The sequence below is a fragment of the Notamacropus eugenii genome, chromosome 1 (genome assembly GCF_028372415.1).
Source record: "Notamacropus eugenii isolate mMacEug1 chromosome 1, mMacEug1.pri_v2, whole genome shotgun sequence".
In the NCBI taxonomy this organism is placed as follows: domain Eukaryota; kingdom Metazoa; phylum Chordata; class Mammalia; order Diprotodontia; family Macropodidae; genus Notamacropus; species Notamacropus eugenii.
Genome location: NC_092872.1, coordinates 340,122,350 through 340,149,998, shown reverse-complemented (window position 1 = coordinate 340,149,998; position 27,649 = coordinate 340,122,350). Strand labels below are relative to the sequence as shown.

The window sequence follows — 27,649 nt, the reverse complement described above, 5'->3', positions numbered from 1 at the left end:
AAAAAGATCTCGTTTTTTCTAGAAGTCTGCAACTTTAGCTTCCTGAAAAATAGCTTTAAAGAGGACTTTGCTTGATGAATACTGCATTGAATTGAATGGAAATTTTTTTAAAAGGTGTTTGAGTAAACAAATAATAATAATAATAGCTAACATTTATGTCATTCTTTAAGGTTTGCAAAGCACTTAGCATATGATATCTCATTTGATCCTCACAACAACCCTGTGAGGTAGGTATTATTATGATCCCCATTTTGGATATGAGAAAAGTGAGGCTATGAAAAGTTAAGTGACATGTCCACTGTGACAAATCTAGTAAGTGACTGAGGCATAGTCTGAACTTAGGTCTTCCTGACTTCAGACCCAAAGCTGTATCCACTCTGTCACCTCACTGCCTCCTCTCCATAAATGCATATACAATCAGTACAAGCCACTTAACTGCAAAAGTAAAGATTAGTGTCTTTGCATTAAACATCATACATTTTATTCATAGAATAGCCCCTCACTCAGAGTCTCTTGGCTTTTTACTAAAGACATAATTCTGAAAAGTTTAGAGATTGGCTTCCTAGATACATTAGAGAATCATAGAAATCTTAGACCTGGAAGGAACCCCAGAGGCCATGTAATTTAGCACATACCTGAGCAGCAGTGTTATTGATCACTTCTCTGAGAAGGGGTTGTGTAATCTTGGTAATCATAGTTACAATGAGCAAATTAAAAATGAAAAGTAGATGATGTGATTGTCCAGGTCTGCTAGAGGAACGTATGCAAACAGCAGGAAAAGGAACAGTTGATATCAAGAAAGGGAAAAAATTAAAAAATCTTTAGCAGTCTTAGGTAGTTTAGTGAAGGGTCACAGGTACCTCACATACCTCAAAAGCCCCTCATGGCATCTATATACAGTACAATGATAGAGAAAGGCTTTTATTAAGAGAAAATTAATTTATGTTCATTGTCCTTTAAGAAGACAGGATATTTGTCTTTCACATTTCTGAGATTTTTATCTGATTTTTAAAAATTTGGCACAAAGGAATAAGCTTCAGTTTAATCTGTATATTCGCTTTTGGTCCATTTTGCCATAGTGTCAGTTAAATTAGGATTCTTTATTATCTTAATTGTATGTGTTGAATACTTCTTTTTGGTGATCCACAACATGCTACCTGTAAAAGCAGCTTGGCATTAGTGGAAAAAGCATTCAAATTTTTTTAAGGTTTTGTTTTTTATTCTACAGTCCTGATTAATGTACTTCCAGTCTTCCCCATTCCCTGAACCTTCTCTGTAATAAAGCAAAACTGACCAACAAAATAATCATATCTGATAGCATATGTAGTATTTTACTGCTATAGTCTCCTACCTCTTTGGTGAGGTCAGGGAAGAACATTATATTCTCTAGGACCAAAGTTGGTTGTTGTAATTGATTTGAGTTTAGCTGTCCTTTAGTATTATTGAACTCATTGTAGGTTATGTAAAAGGATAAGATTTAATATAAGAATTTTAGCTTTGTTACTTGAATGAATATAGTTTTTAAGCATTCACTATGTTCACTATAATAGAAAAGATAGAACCTGCTCTCAAGGAGCCACTCATTCCAGTGGGAAAGACAACATACATAGAAAGTTTCAGGTTCAAGTCAGATGGGAGGGTACAGCAGCAAAGCAGATTTTAATACTTCTTCTTTAATGTCATTTTCCCTGACAAAATGATAGTTTCTGATATAGAATCACTTGACAGTGCCAAGGTCACTGGTGGCAAGAGTTTTGTTTTCTGGGAATTCAGTGGCTCTGGATATAGCAGTTGCAGGAGACATTAGTTGCCAGGCTGCATCTCCATAGGGGTGCTTCCCAGGGACACTGGGCTGTAAGCTCTGCTCTTCCCAAGACTCTTGTTCCTGGTCTGGGCTGTCTCTATCAAGACCTGATGGAGAATGCTACCTCCCATCTCTTCTTTAGGGTGCCTTGCTGCTTTAGCTGGGTTGCCTTGCCTGCCCTCTTTGTGATGGTTGACTGGCATTTGAGTATGACTGACTCCTCTCCACAGGAGTTGTTTCCCCCAATGATGGAATTGAGGACCAGGCCAGCAGGACCAGTGGGTCCAAGAGGAGTTTCTAGTGTCAAGGACTCCTGTGCCTGTCTGACTGTTGGTAAAGGTTGGTTACTTACTGTGTGACCTTCTCACCAGTAAAATGAGGAAAACCTCTAGGACTTCTCATAGAACTACTGTGTTAGTTGAATGAATGTAGCATTTTGTAAACTTTCACATATAATGTTATGTATTATGTAATTACCATGTGCAAGAAATAAGAGGATAATTTTATAGTTTTGCTAAGATGGAAGGTGTGTTATTTTCTCCAAAGAAATTTTGGAGAGATACTAGTCATGACTATTTATTTGCTATATTTCCTACAGGTCATGCGCATCGTGGATAATGTCCGACCTGATCGGCAAACTGTTATGTTTTCTGCCACTTTTCCTAGAGCAATGGAGGCTTTGGCCCGTCGGATCCTGAGTAAACCAATTGAAGTACAGGTTGGAGGCAGAAGCGTGGTTTGCTCTGATGTTGAACAACAGGTGGTAAGTATAACCCTTTGTGAAATGTAAAAGTTCATAGCTAAACTTTCATTATTGAATCTGGCTTTAGAGGTAAGCAGTGGAATTCATTCCTTTAGGTCATTGCTTTAATTAGCCAGGGGCTGATCTTCTTAGCTGCTATCTACTTAGCTTCAGGGTGGGTGTGAGCATGGGGGATGGAGCAGACATTGTTTGTCACCACTCCCCAACCCCTGACCAACACCTTCCACTTTGACATAATGGAAGGAGCTCCATTCTCACAGTCAGGATCTGAATTGAGTCCTAGTTCTGATATTTACCATCATTTTGTCCTTAGACAAACCCCTCTCAACCAAATTTCCTAATTTATAAAATAAACAGTTTAGCAAAACCAGCTAACACATTAACTGCATCTTGTATCATATGTTGCATTCTAGACCATTTGTGCTGTCAACAAACTATGTTGCATTTCTCTAGGTCTTTGGGATTTTCTGGGGGCTATAATTGCCATTCTGTTTGATCCTTTTAGCAATGCTCTGGGAAGGTAGACAATTATTTCCAAAAGTTAGGAAATTGTTTAATTCAACCACCTTATTAAGCTTCTTTGTGCGAGGCTTTATGCTAATTACTAATAGGGGTTTAAAGGTAGTTTAAGGCAGCCTCTTCCTTCAGAGCCCATAGTCTAGTTGGGTAGATAATGTATAATCAAATAGTTAATACAAAGCAAAAGATGATAAATATGTAAAAGAGATAGAAAGTGGTTTGGAATGTTTTTTTTTAAAAAAGGAATGATTATTTTTTGGATTGTGGAAGCCATTCAATCTTGAACTAAAAATTAAAATTTTTTCCATTTGAAAAATTCAATTCAACAAAAATTTGTTAAGTACTTTCTATGAGCAAAACATTCTTCTAGGTAGTAGGGATGTGAAAACAAAACACAAGAGTTAATGCAGTCACAGAACTGAAATGTTATTAGAACACAAATGAATAGAATCATTTAACTTCTCTGAACCTTATTTGCCTCATCTCTAAAAGATGGGGAATTGAACTAGAAGATGACCTTGGTCCATCTAGTTCTAAATCTGTTTCCTGAGAGAAGGTGTGTTTGGATAAATACATACTTGATAATTGAGGAGAGAAAGAATATTAATACTTTGGGTGTAGGGGATGGTCAAGGACATCTTTACAAAAGAGAAATAATAGTTTATCTGGGTCTGAATTAAAAACAAAGGTTCTAAGAGACAGATAGATAGACATAAAGAGAGATTGCATGTAACTGACTCTATGACTGTCCATTTTTTATTCTTCTCTTTTCCCTCTCACACCAAGAACATAAGAGTGGAAAATCAGAAGTGACAAAACTAGTAGGCTAGGTGTAGCCACGATCTGTCCATGTTATAATGTCCAGTTACACAGTAGCATGGAGAAAATGAGGAGAAGGAGCAGACATTGATTTTTCAAGATGTTGCCAAGATCTATCAATCTTCTCTAAGAAATTCAATAACCTTTTTCTTTTTGTCCTATTATGGGTTTAAATCATGTTTTTTCATAAATAAAATGTGAATAATGATCAGTCCAAAGAAAATACTAGAATTTATATTATTAACTTCTTGGTATTTTTTAGATTGTAATCGAAGAAGAAAACAAGTTTCTGAAGTTACTTGAGCTTCTAGGCCATTACCAGGAGTCAGGATCTGTTATCATCTTTGTAGATAAGCAGGAGCATGCTGATGGTCTTTTGAAGGACTTAATGAGAGCATCTTATCCTTGCATGTCTCTTCATGGAGGTAATGTATGTGTATTGATTGGTTAGCACTGAATTTAGTTAAAGCCTTAAAGCTGTTTATTTATTTTCTGTTTCTTGGTTTATACAATTGGAACAGGGTTGAGGCTGAGAATGTTACACATTGTGTACAGTAAGAAAATAGGTAACTACTTGTCTTTAGGTCAGATTTTTAATATTTAAAATATTGATGTTTCAAGAAATTTATTAGTTCACTTGTGTTTCTCATATACAATGTTGGTTTAAATTTACATAAATGATCTGGTATAAAACAGTTAAGATTATTGGGTACTTACTTTCTTACATGTTATAAGTCTTCTTTTAAGCAAGGTTTACATTTCATAAAATGTCTTCAATTATCATTTTGATTTTCCTTAAGAGTTTTTAGTTATCATTATATATAGAATGGTAGGATGGAGAGGTGTGGTACTTGAGTAACATCATTCTATAGCATCTGCTTTTCTTGACTATATATTTTTTAACACTCAAATTAAACATAAAGTATAGGATATCCATATGTCTATGTATTTCAAACCAGCTTTTTCCAGCAATGTATGTGACCCATTTTATTTATTCAACCATTTTTTCATTATCTAAAAATATAATTCATCAGGGCCCTCCTTGAGGAGGACTCCTTCTCTCAGGTTGACTAGAGAGCTTCCTGCTGGGCTTTCTTTAACAGGTGCACTATTCCTCTTTTAAAGCCATACTCTTGGCTCAGATTTCATGTAACATGGTTTTTTGGCACCACTTAAATGATCTAGGAATCACCAGCTGCAACCCTTTGGTGAGAAGGAGGACCACTGGATTTTATCATCTGCCTTGCCATTATGTGCCCTCAGGACATTCCATTCATATTGTAGTTGACCTCTGTTATATGACTTATCTCTCCAATTGGGTATTTATTGACTGTTATATTATGTCAATATAATGGAATATTTTGGCATTATAAAAAATGATTAAAGGGAAAGATTTAGGGAAACCCCTACAAACTAGTGTGGAGTAAACAGATCAGTTTGTACAATGACATTAACATTACAAAGAAAAACTACTTAGACTTTAGGACTCTGATCATTGCACTGACCAGGCATTACTCCAGAGTAGCATGCTTCCCACATCTTGACAAAGAGGTGATGTTCTAGTGATGTAGTGTAAGACATGCTTTTTGGACATTGCTGGTATGTGTTTCTGTTTTACGGGACTATGCTTACTTGTTATAAGGGAGGATTTTTTATTTTGGGGAGGGATAAATTGAAAATAGGGAGTGATAGCTATCAGAGGATAAAAGAAAAAGAATGCATCTATAAAGCATTTAAAAATGCATAGAGAAGAACAGAAAGAGGTTTCAAGATAAACGCCGACAAGGAGGTTAGTATTAGGAGGTGATGGATAGTGTGATGTGGGTAGCTTAGAGTCAAGAAGACCTGGGTTTGAATCAGCTTTAGAAATTTGTGATCCTGGGCAAGTCATTTAACATCATGTAACTCCATTTCTCATCTGTAAAATGTAGAGGTTAGACTCAGGTCTTTTCTAACTCTAAATTCATGTTATTTCTAATGAAAGAGATTTGCTGTTTCATATATAGCACTCTTTTTCTATCTTTATATGGAAATATATATTTGTTTGATGTTTGTTAAGTTCAGAATAACGAATTTAAAATTTTTTAAAGAAAAGATATGCACTTTTTAATGGCTCTTACATAATTTTAAATTGTTGGAAAGGTCTTTTTTACAGTCCTTTCAGAAAGGAAGCTAAAGACTGATTTTGAAGATGACAGAAACTTTACTAAAATTCTTAATTTCACAATCTTCTATTTCCTGCGTATAGTTGATGAATTGAGAAAGTGGCCAGTGTAAATTGAATTTGTCTCATTCTTTGCTTCTAATCTTGATTCATTATTATCCTATTAGTATGCAATGAAATACAATACTTGATCGTATATGGTTTCACATTTTTGTGTGGTTTGTTTGCAGGCATTGATCAATATGACAGAGATAGCATCATTAACGACTTTAAGAATGGGACATGTAAACTTCTGGTGGCCACTTCTGTTGCTGCACGAGGACTTGATGTGAAACATCTAATCCTCGTGGTGAATTATAGCTGCCCTAACCATTATGAGGATTATGTCCACAGAGCAGGCAGAACTGGAAGAGCAGGCAACAAAGTAAAAGAAGTTGCATTATTTTGCCGTTTTCTTTAAAGTGTCTTTTTTGCATTTAAAAAAATAAGTGAAACAGAGACAAGCAAAGGAACTCAGACCATCTTTGAAAAGGTCTATATGTAGGACATATATGGTAATATTTAGGATTATTGAAGAATGTTTATATGTACCTAGAAGTGTGAAAACTTTCTGTGTTCTAGAGACTACGCTTATTTTTGAGACTACACTTATTCTTTACCTCACCACACAAATTTTGTGTATAAACACTAAATTTTAATGGAAAAGAATCTGAGTGATAGTATTCAGTTGATGCTCTAAATAATGCTCACTATTTTAACATAAATGATATTTAAAGGTTCAGTTCAATAACTTTAGCGGTATTACAATGCAGCATAATCAATACTTGTTGTTATCCTGAGCTGGTATTTTGCTCAGCATTCATGTCTCATCATCCCTTTTTGATAAAAGGAGATAATGCCTTGATTCTGTGAAGGTTATTTGGCACTTTGAATGGGGGTTCCATGTTGCCTGGAGCAAAATTGCTAGTCAAGTTTATCTTTTATCTCTCCAACAGTGAGAGTTCCATGAAGACCACTTTTGTTAAATATTGACTCAGAACTGACTCGGAATTTTTAAAAAATAGCTGTGTTCCACAGTCTTCTGCTACTTTAAGTTTTATTTTAAAACATCAAATTTAGAAAGTTTTTCTTAATCCTTTTTAAGATTTTGACTCAGAAATCATAGTTGTGAAAATGACTCTAGTTGTAATCTTAGTGTTATCTCATGTAGGATTTGTATTGCATTACGTTCTGTTTTTCTTAATTTACTAGGGATATGCCTATACTTTCATCACAGAAGACCAAGCAAGGTATGCAGGTGATATAATTAAAGCTCTGGAGTTGTCAGGGACTGCAGTCCCTCCTGATCTGGAAAAACTTTGGAGTGATTTCAAAGATCAACAGAAAGCTGTAAGTAAACCTCCCTATACCCACTCACTCTACTCCGCTCCTGGCCCCATTAATTTTGCCTAAATTGTTGATTTATTTTAATATTTTTCTACTTTTTTATTTATAAGTCCATCTTAAGGAGAAATTAATCTGAAAATTAAAAAAATTTTTTGAGGATATTCAAATGGCTTGTCTACATATTAATCTGTCTTTACATATCAGGATATTATATTAGTATAGCAAGTTGGAAAGTAGTTCCATTAGCACACATTAAAAAAACTCATAAAATGATATTTGTCCTTTTTTTCTTCTTTTTTGTAGGAAGGGAAGATAATTAAAAAAAGTAGTGGCTTTTCTGGTAAAGGATTCAAATTTGATGAAACAGAACAAGCTTTGGCCAATGAGAGGAAGAAGTTACAAAAAGCAGCACTTGGTCTGCAGGATTCAGATGATGAAGATACTGCAGTTGATGTAAGTATTTTCATCCTAAACTGCATTTTTATCAGAAAGTGCTTTAGAGAATGCTGTTTCTTGACATTATTCAATACTTCATTACTGTATTTACTACTTATTTACATCTTTAGGCTTATTGAGGGTTTGCCCCATGCTTATCAGTGAGCCACAGAGACTTGGGTTGAAGCTATTAATAATCACTCTGTGAAAGCCAGTGTGATTTGGATTTTAAGGTGGTAACTCCCCTTAAAGCACAATGGGCTTTTTAAAAGCATTTCTTTCCAGAGGTATATTTCAAGAAACCAAAAATGAAAACCATGCCGAACAAAAAGTAAATTGCCCCAGCTTCAGTTGCCTTGACCTTTGTCTTGCCACTGGACCTCAGTGACCAGAGGAGTGTAAAGTTGATGACTTTGAGCAGCTCTGCCTCACTCATGTCCAGGTCAGGACACCACCCTGGTGATGTCATCGGTCCTCTTCAAGAACAAAACACAGAGAACAATGATAGCAGTTGGGGATATGGTGTCTTCTCTGGTACTATTGAACTCTTGGATTAGTTGAAGCATCCCAACAAATCCCACATACTCAACATCATGATATCTAATAATTTCATTATGAAAGGCATCTTTTGGTTGTGGCTATAAAAAGGTATAGTTACATACTTTGGAGTTATCACTTAGCATCTATATTTTATTTTTTATGTGCTACCTTGAAAAGACGTGATCCCTAGTAGCAGGTCTACTGCATGTCTAAAGCTGGGGACCCCCTGGGTGGCTACTCAGGCTTATTCTATTATTTATGAGCACATGAATAGGATAAGAAAGGGTCACAAATAGAGTAAAGTACATAATGGGGAGGAGGGGAAAGAGGAAGGGAGCAAGCATTTATGTGTGTAGTGCCTACCATGTGTCAGGCACTGTGCTAAGCACTTAAAATATTTATTTGATTCTCATAATAACTCTCAGAGATATCCCGTTTTACAGATGAAGAAACTGCAGCCAACAGAGGTCTAGTGAGTTGCCCAGAATCACACAGCTAGTAAGTGATTTAGACTGGATTTGAACTGAGATCTTCGTAACTCTAAACTCAGAACTATCCACTGCTCTGCCAGCCATCTATGTCCCTTTCTTTTCCTCTTCCCTCCCCTCACAATATGGCTTTAGGAATTAACTCTGGGCAGGCATACCTCCCTGCCTCTAACTCTTTCTAGAAGATCTTTTGAGATCTTTTTTGTGGATCCTCAATGACCCTATTTTAGATCTATACCTCAGTTTGCAAACCAAATACCTTATGGCAACATGCTATCTTTCCTCATTTTAATTTTTCTTTAAAAGCTGAAAAATATGTGTCTCTTAGTTTGGGGCTGGCTCTCAGATCCAAAGAGCATTTTTGGAATCTTCTAGTTGAAGTTTTTCTGCAGAAACCATCTTATTTACAAGTTGTAGGGCCTACTCTTCAAGAGAAAGGTGTTCTCCACACCATCCCCTTGTACAGATCTATTTAAGAGAAACTAAATTTGGTGCTTTAGAATAAAACTTGAAGTAGCAGCAGATGGTGGACCATAGTTATTTAAAACTTATTTTTAAAAATTCTGAATTCTTAAGGTCTAAAGTCAATATTTAACAAAAAAGATTGTGGAACTCTCACTGTTAGATAAAAGATAAACTTGACTAGCAGTTTTGCTCCAGGCAACATGGAACCCCCATTCAAAGTGCCAGATAGCCTTCACAGAATCAAGGCATTGTCTCCTTCTATCAAAAAGGGATGATGAGACATGAATGCTGAGCAAAATGCCAGCTCAGGATAAAGACAAGTATTGATTATGCTGCATTGTAATACTGCTAAAGTTATTGAACTGAACCTTTAAATATTAATTACATTAAAATAGTGAGCATTATTTAGAACATCAACTGAATACTATCACTCAGATTCTTTTCAATTCAAATTTAGTGTTTATACACAAAATTTGTGTGGTGAGGTAAAGAATAAGTGTAGTCTCAAAGGAGCTTAACTATAACAGAGAAAGCTTTTACACTTTTGTATTCATATAAACATTCTTCATTAATCCTAACTATTACCATATATATCCTACATATAGACCCTTTCAAAAACTATCTGAGCTCCTGTGCTCAACTGTATTTCAATTATAGATGATCTCTGAGTGCCCTTCCTCTTTAAATTGTTTAATTGATTTGGAACTGACTTATGCAATAAAAGTATTTTTTAAAATTAACCTCATTTATTTCTAAAGTCTTGAATCAAGATCTTTTCAATATGTGGATCTTAACAGATAGAAAATATTTTCTCTTGTCTACAGCTAGTAAGTTTTTTGAGTATAAAAAAGAAGATTAAGTATAATTTGGACTAAATGTTTTTGAGACACCTTCCAACTCTGAGATTCTCTGGGGGTGGGTTTTTTTCTTTATTATTCCCAAACTAAGTATTTCAGTGTTCATTAAAAGAAAAGTTATTTTATTAAAAAAAACAAACATAATAGCCTTGAAATCATTATATGGTTCTTTTTTGAGTAAAGAAATATGCCAGGAGAGAAGATGCTGGGAAAGGTGAGAATGCAGAGAGATGTTGGATACTCAGTGGAATCTTGGGATATAAAGACTTTTAACAGTGGCGGTAGATTGACTGGAAAACCAATTTTCGCTTGTTTCCCCTTAATTCCTTAACTTTCTCCAGTCAAAAGGCAACTTAGGTGGCACACTAGAGCTGGAGTCAGGGAGGTCTGAGTTCAAATCTTCCCTCTGATATGAGCTGTCACTTAACTTCTGGGCTTCAATTTCCTCATTTGTCAAAAGGGTATAATAACAGCACCTACCTCCCAGGATGTTTGTGAAGATCAAAATATTTATTCCAGGCTTTGCAAACTTTAAAGAGCTATTTAAATCCTAGCTACTATGATTATTAATTATATTTAAAATAAAATTCTATAATATGTCTTTCTTTTATTTGGAAAAGTATTTTGGGCCCAAGAAAACTTAATTATATTTCATTGCCTTTTTGGAACTTAAGGATCTCAAGAGTTTGGGGGCTTTTTTGGGGGGCTCGCTATTAAACAACTTAAATGAGAGAGAATAAGCAGCTCTGCATTTAGCTTTCCATTTGCACTTGACTCTCTACCATGCTTTCCATTTTTCCCTCTGTTTAGTCTTCTTTAGTGTATATGTCACCTATTCTCCCTGTGAGCCGCAAATTAATGAGTTCTTCAGCAGGACTATCAGGCTGCTTTGTTTTCACTTACCTGATGCCTTAGTAGCATGCTGAACCACAGATATTTGATCTGAAATTCTTAGAGCATCTCTTTAAATTGTTAATGCAAAGTAGTCAAGTCTCTTACTCCTTATCCCTACCTGCTATAGGGGACTAGTTTAAAATGTTAAATGGGGCAAGTAGTCTAGTACATAAAGTATTTTGATGAGGCCCCTATTTTGTAATCTGCTAGACTTGAGTAACATAAATAAATAGCGTAAAGGTAACATAATAATGTAAATATAAGGCAGATCTTATTTTTTTGAAAAAAAAAAATACTGTTCAGTCAGAGATTCTTAACCTGAGGCCCCATAGACACCCTTATCTTGCAGGGAAAAAATAATTACATATTTATTTCCACTAACTTCTAATTGAAATTTAGTATTTCCTTCAATTTTGAATGAAAAAAGGACCCAACAAAACTTAATCTTAAGAGTCTGTATAGAAAAAAGGTTAAGAATTTTTCTTGCAAAAAATGCAAAAAGAGTATTAGAAGAAAGAGAATAAGTATCATGATTTTGTGTGCAATTAATTATTGGCTATAAAATTATAAAGGAACAAAACTAGAAGCAAAGAAAAAGTACACTCCAGAAGTTTTTGTTAGCTATGTGATCATAGGCAACTCACTTAACATCTCTTAGCCTCTGTTTCCTAATCTGAAAAAAAAATTGGGATAATTATGCTAGTAGTACTTACTTCATTGGGGTGTTGAGACTCCAATGAAATAATTTGTATAATTGAAAAACCTTAAAGCCTCACATATATCTCAGTTATTATTAGATAAGGTGATTTCGTAACTTTGCTTTCTTTCTGATTTAGATTGATGAACAGATTGAAAGTATGTTCAATTCAAAGAAGAGAGTTAAAGATATGGCAGCCCCTGGAACTTCTAGTGTCCCTGCTCCAACTGCTGGAAATGCAGAAAAACTGGAAATTGCAAAGAGGTTGGCTCTGAGAATCAATGCCCAGAAGAATTTGGGAGCCGAGGCTCAGGTATTAAGTGGTTTGTTCAGTGCCTCAGCTCCTTACTTTCTAAACCATTTAAAAAATGCCGAATTTTGTAGCTGTTTTTTTAATATCTAAATTATTCTATCTATTACGTAATTTATAGGAAGTTTGACTTTCTGTTTTCCACTGTAGTTGCTTATATAATGATAACCTGTTCTGGAATGCCTGACTTATATCTGTATTGGATCATGGGTTATGGTTGATAACGCAAACATAGAGACGTGTTTCTGAATAACATTGCATATAGCATGTTTGTCATGGATGACTTTATAATAATGTTTAATAGTCTTTATTATGTTAATAATTTTTTAATCAAGTATGTGAACTTTAGTAGCATTCCCAAAGAATGGTTTATTAATTTCTCCAGTATTCTGAAGACTTAAGGTAAGTCAAGTCAGTTACTGTAAAATTATTGTTGGTTGGGTTGGTTTTCCATGGGGTTGTGGTGGTACACATTTTCTAATTTAAAAGAACTTCTGAGTACGAGTAGAATCTACTCCATATGTAAGTAATATAGGAAAGGTCAGGGCAAACAATCTAATATGAAAGATAAGGAAGTGAATATCACTTGTGTATCAGTAGCATTTTTATTTACAAACCTCAGTGGTATTTTGGTTTTGAATTTCTCCAAAATAGAGGATATGCATTGAAACAAAATGTGTGTTTCTGTGTAGTTGTCAAATCTATAGCATGCTTACTTGTATTTATGATGAGGACTTAGTTTGGTAGGAAAGGGAGAATTTGGAACTTTGAAGTGGGTTATCAAAGAATTTCTGATGGGGTCCGCGGGCCAATTCCTACATTAGTCCGTGATTTGATTGTAGCCCTTCTTTAATTACAGGATGTAATGCAACAGGCTACCAATGCAATCCTAAGAGGGGGCACTATTTTGGCCCCTACTGTATCTGCAAAAACCATTGCAGAACAACTTGCTGAAAAGATCAATGCCAAGCTCAATTATGTGCCTATAGAGAAACAAGAGGAAGAAAGGCAGGATGGTGGACAAAATGAATCTTTTAAGAGATATGAGGAAGAATTAGAGATCAATGATTTCCCACAGGTAAGCAACAGGTTTCCTTTGTCCCCTTTTAAATGAACATCGTGGATCTCTTTCACCTGAATCCTCCTGAATCCTGTTACCATGATTTATCCAACAAAAAAACTTTCTCATCTGTTTATTTCCACCACTTGTTCACTGCTCAGTCTTGACAATAGTAAAAGCCATTGGAATCACTGCCAGTTGAAGAACATTTCAGGTGGCTCAGTATATTTATCCTCCTGATGGTTGCTTGTTCAGAAGAAAAAACACCCGTAGTTGATAAAAATACATATTTTCAAAGCTAATTCAGTTTCTAATGAGTTCGAAAAAATTAGAATGTGAGAATAATGGAAATGTTATTATGAAAGTACTTTTTGTATATATATATATAGACTAGAGTGCTTGTGAACATAATCTATTTAATTCTGATTTTGATATGTTATAATGTGCTATAACAAATTGTTCTTTTATGTTATTTGATGTTTTTTGTTGTGTCCCTGAACTTTTTTTCCTAGTATAAAGTAGCTTCTTCTCCCTTTTTCTTTCATAGACTGCAAGGTGGAAAGTTACTTCTAAGGAAGCTCTGCAGAGAATCAGTGAATATTCTGAAGCTGCTATTACGATCAGAGGAACATATTTTCCTCCTGGCAAAGAACCCAAGGAAGGAGAGCGAAAAATTTACCTGGCAATTGAAAGTACGTACTTCAGAAATTATTAGACTACCTGAGTTTGATCATTGTTAAATACAAATTGTTGGTAGTAGATAGACACTGTAGTGAGGTCAAAGCCAAGGAACTGGAGATTAGGTAAGAAACTTTTTTTTCCTCTCCCTCATCTGCAAATGGGAAACTTAGGTATGTTTGAATGATTTTAAAGCCTTTTGTTTAAAAGCAGTCGTAAGTACCAAGGAGTAGGATCTATGCTTTAAGACCTTCATTTCTAATTAGAGTTATGAAATAGATCAGTATTTGGATCTCCATTTGAGAAATAGGCCACGGAGCTGGGCAACAGATAGTTCAAGTGGGGCGGCCTGTTTTGTCTGTGGCTATAGTGCCTAATACATTTGGGGATGTAAATTTTCTTGTGAGTATTCTAATGATCTGTCATATTAGAGAGGAAAGAAAAAACTCAGGAAATTGAAATATGATTTTTTTTTCTAAAAGGTTTTTTTTGCATCTTGAATTATCTTTGCAGGAGATTTCTTTTGTAATGATTATATCCGTGATCTATATTTAATCATTTTGGTAAAAATTTCATTTTTTCATAGAAGAAACAACTTACTTGTTGCATAAATAGCCATGGTAAAAGGTGGCTGTGATGTAGGCTAAGCTATAAAGTCATCGTCACTGAATATGGCTTATGCTAGCTACACATAGAGAATTGTGACTTATCCAGTATCACCTCAGTATAGTCAAATTGAAATATGGACATAACAGATCAAAATGTTTTTGAGTCGTATATGTTGTGTTATCTGGGACTGAGGCAGTTTTTTGTCTGCAGAGGAAGTAAGGAGCAAAGAGTTGATAAACATGTAGAACTTAAGCCACTAACTAGTTCCAGCAATCATTAGTTCTCACAAAGTGTGCTTTTTTGTGTGCAGCAGGCTAATGCTTCATTTGAACTGATATGTCTTTTTATTTGGCTTTTTCCTCTCTTTATTTTCCTTTACTTCACAACCTCTGTTCCTTGAGTACTTAATATGTTTAGTACATACATTGATTCTCTTAGCTCAAATCTTGCTTTTAACTTGTTCAGTTGCAACAATGATTATAGCATGCTTAATAATATTATTGACCCTTCTAGTTTTGCCATGGTAACATTTATGTGACATTAATTGCTGAACTTGCTCATACCCTTGATATCTATAGTATTTGCCCTTGTAGATTCATATATGTGTAGCCAACGCAGATAAGAGGCACAATGGATAGACCACTGGGGTTGTTAGGAAGACTTGAGGTCAGATCCAGCCTTAGACACTTACTAGCTTGGTGGGCAAACTGTTTTCTGTCTGCTTCAGTTTTCTCAGCTGTAAAAATGGGGATAAAAAAGCTTCTACCTTACAGGATTGATGCAAAGATAAAATAAGATAATTGTTAAGCTCTTCAAATAATGCTTGGCACACAGTAGGTACTTAATAAATGCTTGTTTCCCTCCTTTCCCCAAGGAACCCCACCATGTTTTCAAAAGGCCTAGAGAAAACAAACTCTCTTTACCTCTCCCCTTTCCTTTTGTGTGATTCATTTTGGCAAGATACTGGAAAATGATGGTGCCAGCCAAAAGCCTATGATTATTATCTTTCAAAGTTTCTGTTTGTTTTTTCCCTGGTAGGATTTTGGTTGTAAGTTTTTATTGCTTTTTAGTGATTTAGCAATAGTATTCAGGGTTTTTTTTTCTTTATTGTTGTACCATAGTTTTATATGATCTTGAAGGAAGTTTTTTGATACTTGAAGTCTGTCTTTCTGGATTTTTTACAACATTTTTAATTTGATAAGAAATGCTAGATTTTGGCTGTAATATTGCTGGTGTTTTCAGTTCGGAGTTTCTTAGGTGATCAGGAGGGGGTTGGTATATAATTTATACTTTTGCTTTGCCTTCTGATTCTAATAGATGTAGGCAGTGTTTTGTTTTGTTTTAATGCTTTCTTAAGGTAGATTATCCAGGATTTTTGTTTGGTCATGATTTTCTTGGAGTCTAGTGATTCTTAAATTACCTCTTTTTGTTTTCCAGGTCAGGTTTTTTAAAAAAATAGAGCATTATAATTTCTTACGTTCTTTCATTCTCTTGCTCTGTTCAAATATTTCTAGTTGTCTCAAGACCCTTGTTGAAACTTCCTTATTTCTATCAAAGGTATTTTAATTCTTCTCCTCTTCAGGTTTATAATTTTATTGTTATTCTCAAGTCCTCACTCAGATTTTTCATAGTGTGGCCCCTTCTCTCTGATCTCATAGACTTCAGGTCTGTTTTTGGGGGTTTGGGCTGGCTTTCCTTACTACAGACAAATTGTACTTGAACCTCTGGATATGTATGAAAATTACCATAATCTAGAAACTGCTGGCCAGTGAGTACTTGAGTGACGTACAGATAAATAATATGCTGTTGAGAGATTACGAATACTTTACTTGCACCCAGTCATTTTCACTGAGTGTGGTTTATTGTTTTGATGAAAAATGTCAGTGGAAAAGATATAAAAATTTCTTCACAGTAGAAATCTTCCCAACTGTAGATTGTTCTTTTTCTCCTGCATTATTATCCTTTGTTATTCATTTTGCATCTAGTAAAATACTAACCAGCCTTAATTTGTCACAAAATATGACCTCAGCAATAATATATTAAAGCCTGTAATTTGAAACAACTTTTATGAGTGACCCACCATTAGGCAGCCATTGAAAGCTTTCCCCTTGGCATTTATGGGGAGTACCTGAAATTAACCTGCAGTACGTATCTGTAAACATATGTGTGATTCTAATAATATATTTGCCACTCATCTTCCTAGGTGCCAATGAACTGGCTGTGCAGAAGGCAAAGGCAGAAATTACTAGGCTTATAAAAGAAGAACTAATCAGACTGGTAAGTAAAAATCTTTTGGGTAGTTTGTATTAACTGGGTTTAGAAAAAGCAGTACTTTTGAAGGCATTGTATCCCTAGCTGGAACTTGTGAATATTTACTTAGAAAATTAACAGTATGACCCACATCCATTTGAAAAATTGATTTTTGCTTCTAAGTATGTGTTATCAGACTTTTCAATTCAGATATCTCTTATGCAGCATTCTTGTGAGGCAGAAAAAGTGCTATTCACTACACAAAGTTAATGGAAGAAATTAAGAATTCTACAGAAGGAAATAACCTTAAAATAAAATCTTAAACTACTTTTCCACCAGCATCTGTCATAAAAAAACAGTGTGGCATAACGAGTAACCAAAGCTCCTAGGTTCAAATTCTGCCTCTAACACATACTAGCTATGGAGCCTGGACAAGTCACTTAATTTCTTAGCGCTCTAGGCAGCTCTCTAAGACTTAGTTTCAGAGAAGGTGCTGACCTGCATTGGTAGAGGAGGTTTCATCATCTGGAAGTTCTCTATACCAATGAAAAATTAGAGATCCTTATCCTGTCTTAAATATATGTCTGCATCTTGGCATGTGTGCTAATTAGATATGTAGAAACCGCTGATAAATAAGTAGTTGAGTAATGACATACAGTAAATAGGCTTTTGAAAGATTGCTAATATTTTACTTATATCCAGTAAAGTTAGTATTTTCTCCATTCATGGTCAGATTATTTAGATGAAGTATCAAGTGAAAAGAGGCAAAAATTGATTTAGTCTAATTGAATGTAAGTTTATTATTGTTTTAAAGTTTTGCTATTGAATTTATATAGAAGGTGGTATTCCATTTGGGGGTGTTTTTTGCTCTCTCTAACCTTAGCAATTTTTTCAATTACAGCAAAATTCCTATCAGCCAACAAATAAAGGAAGATATAAAGTTTTATAAACATCTGGAGAAAACCTCTTTACCAGTTGCTGGTGTGTGAAACTTGGTGGCTTCTCTTGTCTTTGGAGTTTACAGTATATTGTAAATTAAGATTTTTAAAAATTTTGTCTTGCTGATTTTTTTATATAAGAAAAACCAGTATTTGCTTTAAAAAAAAAATCTTTCTCCACTCCCCTAAGACTATCAGACCTAAAACAAACTTGTTTGCAGAGTATGATTTCCTTTAGAACATTATTTATATACTTACAAGTATGGAAATATGGATTAAATAGACTTTAATCCTGACGAACTCCAACTTAATACATATGGAAAGATTTGGACATTTCATTGGAAATTAGTAAAGTACACTTTTAACTTTGGGGTTTGTTTTTTTTTTTTTGGTGTAATTCATATTACTAATTTACAGTGAAATGCTGATTTATTTCCTAAACAAAGGGTAACATTCTCTTTCTTGGCTTGTTTTTGCCTTTCTTGGCGAATCTAATTGGCATACATCAAAGAATATGAACTAGAAATGAGGTTGTTATCCTCAAATATTTAGAATATGGGTTCAGAGTTTTTGTTTTAACTTTTAGAATAGCAAATGGATAATAGTTTGAACTCTTTTGTGTTTTTTGTATAAATTAAAAATGTGTAGCATAAAATTTTTTGATTTTAGATTGCCCTTTAATTTGTGAATTAAATTTTTAAAACCCCTACAATTGATATTTATAACCAAATCTATAAAGAGTAAGATTTTTCCCAACTCTGTAATAGTTTGATTATGTATCTCTACATTTGATATCTGCAAACACCCTCAATACTAGATTGCTCTTATTAGAATGTATACTGCTTTTCTTTAAAATTATGGAGCAAAATTATAACCTAGCATTCATCTTAACGCTTGGCCTCTCTTCAGGGAAACAACTGCTTATTTCTTGGGTTAGTCATAAATGTATTTGTTTTTTAGCCCTCAGATGACATAAATTCCTGGATCTGGAGCTTCCATGGTGTTCTTCTGGTTTAGGCTGTGAAATTTTGATCACCCAGGGGCCTATCTGTACTTAGTACAAGTCTTTCAAATTAAGACACTGTCTGAATGGAGAGAGATTTTCAGGAGTTGAATGCTTTGGTAGAAGATTTTTATTAATTAAGAGACAAGAAATCCTCTTTACTTGAGCGAAGGACAGTTTAAAAAAATAATACATTGTAAATAGTATCACAAACTCAGTTTCTTAACAATATGTTAAATAGCTTTAAGTGTCAGAGGACGTCAAACCATTACAACTTCAGGGCAGCATTTTTATCTGAAAAGCTGTCACCTAGAAATTAATGTTTCTGATTCCACCTTGTCCATTGTTTTCCTGGTGGCAGATTAAAGAACCACATATTGTGTGTACAACAATACACAAGCAAAATAGATAATTTCAAACTTCAGCCATCTCTTAGATCTCTTTCTATTAAGATTATTTATTTACTTATTTTCTTCAGTCTACGATGGTTTATGCTTCCTTCTGATGGTGTATTTCCATCCTACACACTTGACAGTTGGTGCTGCTTTCAACCAGCATCAGTCACTTTGGGGTTGAGACTTTTTTTTTTAAACCATTTTAAGAACTCTGTTCATGTTTGTCATGCTAGTTATCAAGAGAAGCCATGCTGGAAATATTATTTTGTTCAGAAAGCAAACTATGTTAGCTCATTGTTCCTAGTGTCACACTGGCACAGTTGAATTTTTAAGATTTGGATGATGTACAGACTTCAACTTTTTTTTATGCAATATATCAATATTTGTTCCTATGTTTTCTAAATTCCTCCAAAAATAAAATAATAAAATAAGTGTGCATTTTTCTTTAAATCATCTTTGTTCACTAGTTTTCCATCATATTTTGCTGTTATAATTTTTATTCTTTTAGACAAATGAGAAAAGTAATACTGTCTTTTGAATAAGCACTCCATCAAAATGTTACCTGAAACAGAGTATGTCCCTTCATCTTCATGGGTATCTTGGGCCTCTTGGAATTTAAACAAGCAGTGCAATAATCCACCTTTTTAAGTAAGAAATGAAGGAAACACTGAAAAAGAACTGGGAGGGGAGGTTTAGTATATTTCAAGCTCAATACCAGGCAAGTATGTAGCAGCCAAAAAATAAGCTAATATGATTTTAGGCTACATTAAGCTAGTCATACTGTCCAAGACTAGGGCATTAATAGTCCCACTCTCCTCTCATATCTGGGGAATTCTTTTCCAATTAAACTGGAAGGGCATCAAGAAAAGTGTTGGTCTTGTTGGTTGAGTTCGTGCCATATAGGGACTGGTTAAGAAACTGAATATAATAGCTTGAGTGGATTGCGGAGTGGTACAAGATCTTTGTCTTTGGGTATTTGGAGGGCTGTTAATAGAGCAGATAAGACTGCTTGGCCCTAGAGAGCTGATGGAATTTACCTAGGGACAGGCTTAATGGAAAATCATCCCACCAATAAGAGCTATTCAAAATGGAATGGACTGCCTCTGAAGGTTGTGGGATTCCTGATGATTTTCAAGCCAAATCTGGTTGCCCATTTATGGGGGATATTGTAGAGAATATACTTTTTCAGGTACGGCTTAGAAGCAACAACCTCAGATCCTTTTCAACTATGAGGTCCTCTGATTGAGTCTGCATATAGAAAAATGCCATAGAAGATTTTACTACATACTGAAGTCATTCTGCGTCATTGGATATGGGCAGAAGATTTACCAAAATCGTTTTTATACTCAGTAGTTTTGTCAATGATGTAAAAGTGTGTTGCAACCAATCTGTTGCATGAGATAGTCACAAAACACCTATATAATATGTCAATTGTACATTTTAGTTTCTGAGTTATAGTGCTCCTACATAGAAGGAAAAGTATAATAGGGAACAGCTAGACCTCAACTGAGGGTGAGGGACCTACAATGAAATTACAGTGAAGTAACCTTTGGGGTCAATGTCTGACTCCTAGCATATCACAGTAAGCATTTGGGTCTATATAGGTGATTTGCATGGTAGCTTTCTGCTCTAAAATTCCTTAATCCTCTAGGAAGCTTTCAATATCCAAAGTATGCAAGTATAATACAGAAGCTACCAAGCTCATTTCAGAGAACTTAGTACATCTTAAATACAGGGGTTCATAACCTTTTTTTTTTTCCCCTATCGACAGTCTGGTGAAGCTCATCAGGCCCCCTCTCCCTTATATATGGGAAGGCAGGATGTGGTAACTCATGTTGTCTTCAGAAATCATTCTAATCAGAAGGGCCCCTTCTCCATGTCACTGGAAATTTGTATGTCCTCAGGTGTCCAGGGAAGCAGAGTGGGGCAGCTTTATCTCTTTTTAGGGAAAGCTAATATATGTCACAAGAGAAAAGGAGCAACAGCTTACTCCATGTTGTGGGTCAGGGGAAAGAAGCTTCATCAGCAGAAGCCAGTCAAGTCTGGGACTTGTCTGTAAGAGACTTTTGTCTCCTTTTAGGGATCTATGATGTAAGAGGGAAGAAGGACAAGCTTAACTCATCCTGTGGGGAAGATATTACGATAACATCTGTTAGGTACATAACCAAAAGAAGTCAATTCAGTATGTTGGTAATAATTTCCCAAGAGAGATACTAAGTAATCAGGTGTTCTACCTTAAAAGAATGCTTACTGTGAGCCAAAATTTTGAGTAGCAGACCCCTTGGACCAAAGGAAGCTAATGTTTCAAATTAGTAATTTGAGATGGAGACTTGGATAAAAACTGTATAATAAAATATCTACATCTTAGTGCACTCCTAAAAAACACAATCAACAGCAGCCATTCTAAAGTCATTACGCTGCTTCTTCAAATGCTGGATCTTAGGGCTCCTGCTAAGATAAAATTTTCAGTGCTTGATTCTTTAATTTTGTTTACGAATCCAGATCTCACATTTTCTAACGCATGTAACTTTTAACATGCTGGCTGAAATCTTTGCCTAGATTTACGAAAATAATTTCAGAACTATACTATGTAGTGATGAACATGGAAGATTTTTTACCCTAACAAAAGCTCAGATAAGATGTCCCAAACTGTGATTTAATATCTTCCCTGTCTTCAGCATTCACTTTTTTAAGATTTTGAGTTCTAAATTTTCTCGCCCTCCTTTCCCTTTCCCCCTCCCCAAGATGGCATGCAATCTGATACAGGCTATATATGTACAATGATATTAAATTTATTTCCACATTAGTCACATTGTAAAGAAATATCTTCCCTTTTTTACAAGTCTCTGATCTATTAAAAAAACTTTCTCGTAATAATAATTAGCATTTATATAGTGATTTAAGATTTGCAAAGCACTTTACAATTATTTCATTTTGCCCTCATGACACTCCTGTGAGGCAGGTGCTCCTATCCAGGTTAAATGACTTACCCTGAGCCTGTGGCTGCATCTGAACTCTGATCTTCCTGATGAGGGAATTAGAACAGCAAATGCTGGTGGGAATTGGGTGAGACCATACTGACTTCATCTGTGACTCAATTCTTGAGCTAACTCAGTTCCCTTTCTATTCAATCATGAGTTTTTTCCAGTTTCTGTCTTGTGAGAAAAATTTATTCAATTGTGGGAATTGTGAGAAAACCTTGTAACTTTGTCTGAACCTAGCCCTGCATAGCTGGGAAGCAGGACCACCTCTACGCTGCTGCTTAGACATCCTTAAACTGAGGACCCAGATTATGCTGACCAGAAGAAACCCAGTCAGATCTGAAGTTTTGCAAGGAGTTTTCTCACAGTTATACATCTCGAACAACCCATATGTCTTGTCTGAAAAGTGATATTGTAATGGTCAATCAATTATTTGTTTCTTTTACTGAATACACTCGGGGCGGGGAGGGAGTGGAACACCTCTTTTTTCTGAATTCAAGCAATTGTACCTATTCGCTTTAACACTCCCAACTTAGAAAATCCCTAACTTTTCATCCAATTAGAAATCAGATAACTTAGTTTTGTAGCCTGGTTAATTATTTTCTTTTAATTATTGTTCTTATTTGATTAATTGTTTTAATGTATAAAAGTCTGGAGTTCAGTGCCAAAACTGGGGGGGGACTGGTCCTGATTTATTAGGCAATCAGCATACATTGCGTAAAAAATATGCTCAGAAGCTCAAACCTGTGTTTTCTCAATCATTTCTTTGTTCATCTGCCACATTGACTAGGTCCAACACACTATCCACTGCAGCACTGAGCTGCCTTCTCAGTTAAAACCATCTAAAGGCAGCTACACTATTTGATTTGTTGGTTAATATTTCACAGGGTTTTTCCTCCCATTCCATATCACTTGAGACTCAAGGCTTCTCTTAGAAAGGAATCCAGGTAGAAATATAAACAATTGCATCGCCTACCAGAGTGTCCCAAAGCATTAAACGTTTCCTTCATCATTTATTCCTTTGTCTCTGAAACCTAAATTGAAGTATGTGTGTGTAAATATGCTCAGTGTAAACAGGCTAGTACTGTACAGGAATTTACTTTTGATTATTTTTCTTGAGCCAGATCATTTCCAAATATGGTATCAGCTTATAGTAAATTGTTCTGAAGTTTAAGCATCTGAGAAAATAATCTGACTTTCAGTTAATCCTGTTGTAATAGGATAAAAGGAAAACTATTTAGACAAGGCGTCTTCTTTAAAAATACCAAACAACAATGAAATGTTTGACCATTTGCAAGGGAATCTCTAGAACCACCACTGCCAAATCATAGATGGACCTTATTAGCTTTGACATAAATTGATAATCATGAAAAAAATCTTATTAATTGTATGTAATACTAACCTTTATGTATTCCCTGTCTCCATCCCATAATTAACCATTGGAAATATATGTAAAAAATCATAATTTATATTTCAAAGTTGCTGTGATTTTTCAGTTTTCATAGGTCTTAAAGGAAAGCATTCACATATAGAGGCTATATTTTATTTTTTTTCTTAAAAAAATTTTTATTGACATCTTCTAATCACTTTTATTTTTGTTTTTAGTTGGTAAAAATACACATTTTTTCCCTCTAGTCCACCTCACCTATTTGAGAATGAAAGAAAAATTTATTTTTATATATATTTATATATGTTACAAACATGTATAATCAAGCAAGATAAATTTCTGTATTGCCTGTGTCTGAAAGAAAAAAAAATATATACATACATATGTACATATATATGCACACACACTTTGTATATGTTTGTGTATCTGTACACATGCACATATTTTTTATTGTGCACTCTACTTCATCTTTTTTATATTTATTTACTTATTTATTTTTAGATTTTGACATTCATTTCCACAAAATTTTGAGTTCCAATTTTTCTCCCTATCTCTCCTCTCCCCCACCCCATAATACCTTGCATTCTGATTACCCCTTCCCTCAATGTACCCTCCCTTCTCTCACACCCCACCCTTCCCTTATCCCCATCTTCTCTCTTTTCTTGTAGGGCAAGATAAATCTCTATACCCCATTACCTGTGTTTCTTATTTCCCAGTTATTTGCAATAATAATTCTCAACATTCATTTCTAATACTTTGAATTCCAACTTCTCTTCCTTCTTCCCCACCCATCCCCACTGAGAAGGCAGGCAGTTCTATACAGGCTATATATGTGTCGTTTTGAAAAAGACTTCTGTAATAGTCATGTTGTGTGTAATACTAACTATATTGTCCTCTATCCTACCCTGTCCTCCCCTTTTTCTTATTCTCTCATTTGACCTTGTCCCTTCCCAAAAGTGTTTACTTCTAGTTACTCCCTTCTCCCATTTGCCCTACCTTCTATTATCCTCCTCACCCCACTTGTCCCCTCCTCACCCCACTTGTCCCCTCCTCCCCTACTTTCCTATAGCATAAGATAGATTTTCATACCAAATTTAGTGAGCATGTTATTCCCTCCTTAAGCCCTATGTGAATAGAGTAAGCTTCACTTTTCCCCTCTCACCTCCTCCCTTTTGTCCTCCATTGAACAAGATTTTTCTTATCTCTTTTATGAGTTATAGCCTGCCCCATTCCATTTCTCCCTTTCTCCTCCCAATATATTCCTCTCTCACCCCTTAATTTTTATTTTATTTTATTTTTTATGGATATCATCTCTTCTGATTCAACGCAACCTGTACTCTGTGTGTGTGTGTGTGTGTGTGTGTGTGTGTGTGTAATCCCTCCACCTGCCCAAATACTGAGAAAAGTCTCAAGAGTTACAAATATTATCTTTCCATGTAGGAATGTAAACAGTTCAACTTTAGAAAGTCCTTTATGATTTCTCTTTTCTGTTTACCTTTTCATGCCTCTCTTGATTCTTGTGTTTGAAAGTCAAATTTTCTCTTCAGTTCTGGTCTTTTCATCAAGAATGCTTGAAAGTCCTCTATATCATTGAATGACCTTGAAGTATTATACTCAGTTTTACTGGGTAGGTGATTCTTGGTTTTAATCCCAGTTACTTTGACTTCCGGAATATCCTATTCCAAGCCCTTTGATCCCTTAATGTAGAAGCTGCCAGATCCTGTGTTATCCTGATTGTATTTCCACAATACTCGAATTGTTTCTTTCTAGCTGCTTGCAATATTTTCTCCTTGAACTGGGAACTCTGAAATTTGGCCACAATATTCCTAGGAGTTTCTCTTTTTGGGTCTCTTTCAGGAGGTGATTGGTGGATTCTTTCAATATTTATTTTGCCCTCTGGTTCAGAATATCAGTTTTCCTTGATAATTTCATGAAAGATAATGTCTAGGCTCTTTTTTTGATCATGGCTTTCAGGTAGTCCCATAATTTTTAAATTGTCTCTCCTGGATCTATTTTCCAGGTCAGTTGTTTTTCCTATGAGATGTTTCCCATTATCTTCTACTTTTTCAAACTTTTCGTTTTGTTTTCTAAGTGCTTGGTTTATCTCATAGTCATTAGCTTCCCTGAACTCAATTCTCTCTTTTAAAGAACTATTTTGTTCAGTGAGCTTTTGAACCTCTTCTTTCCATTTGGCTAATTCTGCTTTTTAAAGTCTCCTTCTCCTCATTAGCTTTTTGGATCTCTTTTTCCATTTGAGTTAGCCTCTTTTTAAGGTGTTATTTTCCTCAGCACTTTTTTGGTTCTCTTTTAGCAGGCTGCTGACATGCTTTTCAAGCTCTTCTATGGTGGAGCCTATTTCATATTCATTTTGGAGGTACTGGAGGCAGAGGCCTTGACTTCCTCTGACAGTATGCTTTGTTCTTCCTCATCCCAAAGGATGGAAGGAGACACCTGTTCACTAGGAAAGTAACCTTATATGGTCTTATTTTTTTTTTCCTTTTTGGGGCATTTCTCCAGCCAGTTACTTGACTTCTGAATCCTTTGTCAAGAGGAGGGTCCTAGTGCTCCTCCTGTCCTTAGTACCATGCTCAAGGCTGAGATTCTGATCAGCTGCTCAACTCCCCCAGGGGCTTTGGGTGGGGGTAGGGCTGCCACTGAGGGCTGAGGTTCAGATCAGCTGCTCAATTCTGCCAGAGGCTTTAAGCTGAGCTGCCTGGACAATGGACCCAGGTTGCTTCTGCATAGCTGCCCGCCACCTGCTGTTGCTGCTGCTGCTGCTGCTGCTGCTGCTGCTGCTGCTCCCACTGCCTGGGCCCAGTGCTGTGGGAACTCTGTTCCCCTCTTTCCCAGCTGGGAAAGCCCTCCCACACTGATCTTTGGAGCTTTCTTTGTCACTTGTGGGTTGAGCGATCTGGGACCCTCCCTGCTGGGAATTCTGCCCCAGAGGTCTGTTCAGATCCTGTTCCTCCCAGTGCCACATGGCCAGGGCTGGGCTCTGCTCAGTGTTCCATAAGATAGACCTTTCCTGTGGACCTTCCAGGTTACTTTTGGCTGGAAATCTCTTTCACTCTTGTTCTGTGGCTTATGCTGCTCTAGAATTTGTTGAGAGTCATTTTTTACAGGTATTTTGTGAGCTGTAGGGGAAGCGCTAGAGTATCTCCATCTTTCTCCTCTGCCATCTTGGCTCCATCCCCCCAAGTACTTCATCTTTGTCAGATGGATAGCATGTTTTATCATTAATCCTCTGGAATCATGCTTAGTCAATATACTGATCAGAGTTCCTAAGTCTTTCAAGGTTTTTTGTTTTTATAATGTTGCCATTGTCTAATTTTTTCTCCTGGTTCTGTTCATTTCACTTTACATTAGTACATATAAGTTTCCCTAAGTTTCTCTGAAATCATCCCCTTCATCATTTATGACTGCACAATAGAATTCTGTCACGTTGGAGAAGATGTGGGAGAGTTGGAACACTAAACATTGTTGGTGGAGCTGTGAGATGATCCAACCATTCTGGAGAGCAATTTGGAACTATACCCAAAAGACTATAAAAATCTGTACACCACTTCTAGGACTGTATCCCAAAGAGATCATAAAAATGGGAAAAGGACCCACATGTACAAAAATATTTATATCAGCTCTTTTTATAGTGACAAAGAATTAGAAATTGAGGGGATGTCCATCAACTGGGAAATGGTTGAACAAACTGCAGTATGTGAATGTAATGGAATACTATTGTGCTATAAGAAATGATGAATATGTTGACTTCAGAAAAATCTGGATTTATATGAACTGATGCTGAGTGAAACAAACAGAACCTGGAGAACATTATACATGGTAAGACCCACAGTGTGTGAGGACTGTGTCTGATAAATTTAGTCCTTCACACCAGTTCAAGGACCTAAAAACATTTCCAAAGGACTCATGATGCAAAATGCTATCCACATCCAGAGAAAGAACCATAGAGTCAGAACACAGAATGAAGCAGACTATTTTCTCTTTTGTTATGTTTTGTTTTTTTCCTCCTGATTTCTCCCATTCGTTTTGATTCTTTTGTGGAACATGACTAATATGAAAATGTGTTTATTAAGAATGTATGTGTAGAACCCGTATAAGATTGCATGCTGTCTTGGGGAGGGAAGAGAGAGGAAGAGTGTGAAAATTTAAAATTTATGGAAGTGATTGTTGAAAACTAAAAACAAATAAATTA

General features: G+C 35.5%; 1 protein-coding gene across 3 annotated transcripts in view; it reads left to right on the top strand.

Annotated features, from left to right (window-relative positions):
• Positions 1–19,524, top strand: part of DDX46 (DEAD-box helicase 46) — a 57,584-nt gene extending 38,060 nt beyond the window's left edge. The window contains exons 14-24 of one of the 3 annotated variants that reach the window (XM_072629913.1): positions 2,403–2,567; positions 4,168–4,330; positions 6,300–6,493; positions 7,321–7,458; positions 7,759–7,908; positions 11,971–12,147; positions 13,001–13,219; positions 13,749–13,893; positions 16,692–16,765; positions 17,640–17,719; positions 18,637–19,524. In XM_072629913.1, coding sequence (XP_072486014.1) covers positions 2,403–2,567; positions 4,168–4,330; positions 6,300–6,493; positions 7,321–7,458; positions 7,759–7,908; positions 11,971–12,147; positions 13,001–13,219; positions 13,749–13,893; positions 16,692–16,765; positions 17,640–17,687 — 1,473 coding nt within the window. In that variant the 3' untranslated portion in view covers positions 17,688–17,719; positions 18,637–19,524. Of the gene's footprint in view, positions 1–2,402; positions 2,568–4,167; positions 4,331–6,299; positions 6,494–7,320; positions 7,459–7,758; positions 7,909–11,970; positions 12,148–13,000; positions 13,220–13,748; positions 13,894–16,691; positions 16,766–17,639 lie in introns of all 3 variants that reach the window. The other 2 variants (XM_072629914.1, XM_072629912.1) reach the window with 2 other exon arrangements.
• Positions 19,525–27,649: the final 8,125 nt, after the last annotated feature.